General features: G+C 35.9%; 1 protein-coding gene across 1 annotated transcript; it reads right to left on the reverse strand.

Annotated features, from left to right (window-relative positions):
• Positions 1–3745: 3745 nt before the first annotated feature.
• LOC117111006 lies at positions 3746–6022 on the reverse strand. Its single transcript, XM_033253862.1, has 3 exons — positions 5914–6022; positions 5207–5369; positions 3746–4950 (listed from the first exon to the last, which is right to left on the reverse strand). The coding sequence occupies exons 2-3, from the start codon at positions 5367–5369 to the stop codon at positions 3746–3748; spliced, it is 1368 nt and encodes a 455-aa protein (XP_033109753.1). The 5' UTR covers positions 5914–6022.
• Between the last annotated feature and the right edge of the window lie 574 nt (positions 6023–6596).

Below are 6596 nucleotides of genomic sequence, written 5' to 3' on the forward strand. Positions count from 1 at the left end.
TTGTAGGTATGATACCGGTACTGCACAATGTATGTGGTTTTCCTTTTAACTCTACTATACCCGAAGGACAGTTGGCTTAGTTTTTCAATTGCAAAGTCACTGTACAGATCATCAATTGGGAGGCAAGAAATAGGAATATTTCTGTCTTCAGTCTAAGGATTGGATCATTGTATGCCACAGTTTTTGTTTTTTGTTTTTTGGTTTTTTTTTACTTACTAAAGGTTGTCAGGCCCGTAGCCAGGGGGGCTTTTTATGGTTCGGGCGAATCCCCCCTTTTCTAGCGAACTCCCCTGTTTTCTAGCGAACCCCCTCGAATTTTTGAATGAGTCCCACACGGAAAGAATATCTGTTTTTAACTTACCCAGCATTAAATCAACATTTAGCACCTAATTCATTATTTGGTCACCCGTTTTTAAATTGTAGCCTGCGATACAAGCCTACATTCATAGAATATCTCAGCTTCAGAAGTTCGGAGATTTAAATTGAACGCAACTCCGGCAAACCATGACTTTATAGCTCACATACGGATGGCAAACATCGATAAAAACTGGTCGGCTGAATGTTTGTAAGAAATGTACCAACCGTTAACGAAACCGGTCTCCGTCTACCTAGAGTAAATGGCGCCACCAAACGAACATAAAGTTTTGCGACTTAATCCACCAAATGCAACTAAAGTTTTGCGACTTAATGATTGTGGATTGTGTGGTTAGTAAATTCCATAGCCATACTGTCCATAGCGCACACTAAACTATTTGCTGATGGAGCATTTTTTGGGAAATTGACTCTACTTTTTTCCATCCCAAACAACATATTATTAATAAATCAACATGGTCCATCTCAGTCATCATAGCTAGTCACAAAATTAGGAAGTTGTTTTCAACAGCAGAACGGAGTGCGTCAAAATCTAAAAAATACGTACAGGCACTTTGTAATACACATTCCCTTGTTGTACAGTATGACATGTTTCATTAACATAACATACACTGAGGATCACCAACGAATTGGGTGGGTATTCAAACTTTTACGATATGGTGAACTATTTCGATTAAAATGTTAAAGTGATTAGATAAGAATAAGATGAGTCACTGTCAATAAAACAATTCGCGGAAGAGGAGAATTCAAAATATCGGTACTATTAATGTGGGACTAATCAGATGACTGACGCCGTTCTCCATCGACAATTGATTTTATGTGCATTACCGGTATTTATCTACAATTCCTATCTACAGTATATACACTAGAGAATATTTACACTCACAATTTAATAAAAAAAAAAAGGTTACCAACAACAACATCTAAATAGCTGTGGGCAAAAACAAATTATCAGCCTGCTCCTCTCTGCCTGAATAGTGATCGTAACTGAACAATAATGATGCAGCAACACGCTTGGTCAACTTGTAAAAATTTAGAGCCTTCTGCTGTCTGCCCATAAAACAGGTTTTGGAGTGTTATACAGTACAATTTCAAAACATTGTTATCGTAAAGAAACAGCTATAGTATTGAAAACAAACAACTTGAAACAAAATCGGTGTACGGATTTAAATAAATATTTACAATAGATTTTAATGGACAACTTAATGTCAAATTTTACGACCAATTTTTACATACATTTGTGAGTGACAGAGTGTAATAGACATGCAAAATCAACATTAGCGGCTATAGCTGTATAATATCTTTGAATATCATTTTAGACTGATTCATTCATATGCTTGGTCATCTTGTAATCATTTAGAATTCAACAGTTTTTAATAATAGGGTCCGTATCTCTACACTTCTAGACGTAGTATCAAATTATAGTTGCCATAGACCCAGTTTCATACACACTCGCTTAATTAAATTTCAAAGGAAACTGTTTTCCCAATTTTTCTTATTGTTAAATACTCCTATGTAATACTGTAGGCCCCTGGTATAAAATTGACAGATCAATTAGACACTCTGAAAAGATCGAAAATGCCCTTTTATAAAATAAGGCCATAGGCTAAAGTGTGTGGAGTACTGACTTTGTTAATATCGAATGGGTGAAATTGCGCACAAACTTCAAACTCTTGGCCTAACATACAATGCCAGAGGAAAGGATATCACGTTTTAGTCACCAAAAAGGATTTTCCACGGACGCACAGAGTAGGCCTTTGAATAGTATGGCCCAAAGCGAACGAGTTTCTGGTCTCGAAAATCCAGACACTTCATTAAGGCTTGTACAGTACAAAATACTGTACAGTATATAATTCATTGAAAAAGCTTTAAAATGAAGGACTTTTAAATGAAGTTTATGATATATATAATAAATATTTTGAGAATCTTGGGTTTTTTAAAAGCAATCTTTGGATTTTTTAGACCCAATCTTGAATTTTTATTTTTCCTAGTGGTCACGCTGCATTTAGAGACAGAATTATACCCCGACGACATCTAGTGTAGGCCTAGACTTAAGTACAGTAGGACGTAGGCTTAGGCTTTTGTTGTAAAAGTTAAAGTGCATGTACAGGATGCACCATAGGCCTATATTTTAAAAAAATAATACATTTTGTTAATTATTATTGGTTGGCCTGGGACCTAGACAGGCAGGCCAGCTTTGCCGTCGAAAGTCCTGGGATTCGACGATGACGTCAGTGCACATGTTTACAAACGCCATTGAGAATGAAAATAGACGCGCTGAATTTCGTTTGTTTTATGAAAGATACGGTAGTATTTATCGAACATTTATCTATATAAAAACAAGATTAATATTGTAGAAATTGTATTTCTAAAGATTCATATATAATTCATATTTCATTTGGTAGACAATAAATATTCAGTAAGATACTAAAAACGATTATTAATTCTGAAATGTGCATCAAATCTCAGCTATTATTAATCAGTATATATTAGGTTAAAATCTTAAAACAATAATTTCGAATTAGGCCTAGTAAACAAAAATTGTAATTAAAGTTTATGTTACCATGATGTCAGATGACGTATTCAATATGATGCTATATTTTGTGATCTGACTTAATTTAACGATGGCCCTGTCAGTTGTAGTAATGACAATATTTGTGCATTTTTAGCCATGTAGTAAAAATAGTAGGGGAGAGCGGGGCTAGTTGGGACACTTTTTAAATTAAGAGCCTTAATTCCATGAAACATAATTGTTTTTTGATTTTTTTTTGGTATGAGATGGATATAATATTCATTAATAAAATGGGAAAATTATATGCAAAAATATTCATTATTTCAGGAGTTATGGCTCTTTTTATTTAAAAAAATCATTGTCCCAACTTGCCCCGCAAACGGGGTAAGTTGGGACGCACATGGGGCAAGTCGGGACAGACATAATAAATAAGACGGACATGGAAATTTTAACTAAAAAATAGCATCAATCATTTATTTATCACTTGTTACATACATACAACTCTTTATGAGCTTTAAAAATTTCAGACATAAATTCTAAAATAAAAAATCAGCCCATTAAAAAGCTCTACAGTATTCAGTAAACTTAGCAGCACCATGTCAAAAAAGCACCATAATAATGCTACATATGTTCAATACTGTACACAATTTTACTGACACAATTGTATGTTTATGTCCTAAAGTACTATATTAGCAACATTCATGGCAAATATAGTTGTCTGAGCCATCTGTACACAATTCATGTGCCCACCCTAGACATCCGCCCATACAAGCCACCCATATTTCATTGCTACGACTGTCTTTGTAGCTTTCCTCGCATACCAAACATAACCATTCTTGATCATCTTCCTCTTGCTGTTTGCTAACTAGCGGATGCGACTGGTGCCTGAAGTTGATTAGCGGGAGCGACTGGTGCCTCAACTTGATTAGCGGGAGCTGCTACTTGATCGACATGTGTTTCATTTGGGTTGGCACGATCGGTCGTCTCAGAAGGAGCAAACTCATGGTCCTTGAAAATATTCCTGTCGAAAGGACAAATACCCGATACTTTGAATCCGCTGACTATGTTGTCCACAGCATTTGCCTTTGGTAAAGCTTTAGCTACCATTCCTGGCAAGTCATAAATCGTCATAGCCTGCCCAGGATGGTTCTTGCACCATGCATCTTGTGTGCTGTGTAAATGCGTCTTAAATGGTCCATACACACCCCGGTCTAATGGTTGGAGTTTGTGCGATGTGTGTGGGGTGAAAGATAGCATGATTATGCCATTTTCTTTGGCTAGGTTTATTACACTAACAGCGACATGCGAAGCATGGTTATCCAGCAGAAGTAGAACTGGATGCGTCTTTGATGGACGGACATGCTTTATAAAATGATTCATGAACACCAGGAAATCAACTTCCGTCATCCAACCTGATCGGTTGGCAGTACCAATACAACCCGGTGGTCCATCTCGAATGAAATGATCCTTGAAGTGTACGCGAGGAAATACAAATTGCGGTGGGATGGCATTTCCAATCGCATTGACTGCTTCGCATAAAGTTACCAGTGTTCCTCTTTCTGCCGTTGTGATAGCTCCAACTTGGCGCTCACCTTTCTTTGCCACTATCTTGCTAGGCTTTTGCACAGTTGTCACTGCAGTTTCATCTAAGTTCCATATGTCAACTGCCGCAAACTTGTATCTATCAAGCACACTTGACAACTTGTCAAAAAACATTGTGACATTATGCCGGTTGAATGCGATTGCCCTTCCAAGACTGGTTGCTTCCGGCTGCCGAATACTTATGTCTTCATTCCTCTTCATAAATCCAGTGAACCAATCTTTCCCAGCCTTTTCCCTTTCAATCCATGAACTAGGCCTTGTAATGTTGTATGTAATAGTGCATTCATATGCCAACTTCCTAATTTCATGAGGTGTCAAACCAAAGAATACAGATGCAGCACGCTTAATGTAGCTGACCAGCTCCCTTTCTTGCTGGTCAGTGAATACTTGACGCATCTTTGTGTAACCAACATGATGCTTTTCAACCACGGCAGAGACATCTTCAATTCTGTCCATTTGCTTATCTGAAAATATAATTATCGAGAATTTAATAACATAAACAATTCTGACATTAAGTTAAATAACAAAAATAACAAATCAAATACAAATTTTTAGAACTGCTCAATTTAGTATGCACATGTTACCTTATTATTTTTTTTAAATTAATTACAAACATGATTTCTCCACATTAACAGCACCGCCATCTCAACAGTCATCCATGAATAAATAGAGTTAGAGTGGTGGATTTGCGTGATTCATTTGTTGTACAAAATAACTTACCAGATTTTAATTTTTTTACATGTCTGGCTAAGGTGGATTTAGAAACACCAAGATCAGCTGCAACATCACGCACACTCCTTTGTTCAGTCAATACAATGTAAACAGCCCGTTTGATGAGGTCTGCATCTTCCCCACGATTAGTTTTCCGAATATAAGTTCTCATCTGCAAAATGCAGTTTAAATTAATAAATAAACAATTAAATAAATAAATATTAATGTTTTCATTATGCCTAAACACTAATACTAACTAAAATGAACATATTTCTGTCAACAAAGTATGTATAAAATAACTGTATTCACTTACAATTTTAATAATAAATATTTTAAATTAATAATTACAGGTCTAGGCTGAGTGGAGGTTGGACTAGCCTATGGCCTAGGGAAGCCTTTAACTGTCACTTATTAATAAAATCATTCATGTAAATTGATAATATTTATACTTCACAACACTATTTATGGAATAATACAATTCAGATAAGACATAAAGTGTATGTGGGGCATGTTGGGACACTTCGTCCCAACATGCCCCAATCACTCATTCACAGAACAAAGCCTAGCCCTCCGTGAAAGCAGTGATTTCATCACACGAGGCCTAGTACAAAACATAGCTTAAATAACTATATTTATTAGGGGTAAGTAAGGATGAATTTGATCATAATGATCTGGATAAAAATACAAATATTAATATCACGTAAAAAAATACTTACAGTCAAAATTAAGGCGTAAATCGTGCTAAATAGGCAAGAAATCCTTGTATCACGTTGTAACTTCGCATAAAGGTGCTAACAGTGAGTGATTGCCAGAAAGTTACGGAAATTTTCCCAATTTATTTTTAATGACGCCGTAGGAGTCACTGTCCTAACTTGCCCCTGTCCCAACTAGCCCCGCTCTCCCCTACGTCACTGTGTAACTAACTGCGACCTTCTTGGATGTTATTAAATGTTAGTATATTATCTACAACAACAACAGCTAGTACCTCCTGTTATAAAGTGTAGATAGGTACAGTTATACCAAAGGTTAGAGAGAAAGAGGATAAACTATATAGGCCTAACTACAGGCTGAGGTCTTACCTAGGCCCCCTTAAACTAGGCCTTTGGTCATAGGCTGACACAACAGTCACGCTTCACATACTGACATGGACTGAAATTTCTGGGGGAAAATGGGACAAAATTGAAGCATGAAATGAAAAATAGAGCGCATAAGAGAAATATTAAATAAATAATATAACATTCCGGCGTTATTGAACTTGTCCAAACTATCATTGTGTAATTAATGTTAAATAATAATAATAATAATAATAATAATAATAATAATAATAATAATAATAATAATAATAATAATAATAATGTCAGCATCATATTACCTTTGGCCTAAGCCTTGTAATGAAGAA

Source organism: Anneissia japonica, unplaced genomic scaffold (assembly GCF_011630105.1).
Source record: "Anneissia japonica isolate Jap-2015-1 unplaced genomic scaffold, ASM1163010v1 scaffold573_len2283161_cov171, whole genome shotgun sequence".
Classification (NCBI taxonomy): Eukaryota; Metazoa; Echinodermata; class Crinoidea; order Comatulida; family Comatulidae; genus Anneissia; species Anneissia japonica.

What these genes read in the sequence shown, in the direction of transcription:
- LOC117111006 (XM_033253862.1), bottom strand. Translation starts at nt 5,369, where the DNA reads ATGAGAACTTATATTCGGAAAACTAATCGTGGGGAAGATGCAGACCTC. An exon ending in TGTAAAAAAATTAAAATCTG is followed by an intron (nt 4,951 to 5,206) that starts GTAAGTTATTTT and finishes TTATATTTTCAG; the next exon opens with ATAAGCAAATGGACAGAATT.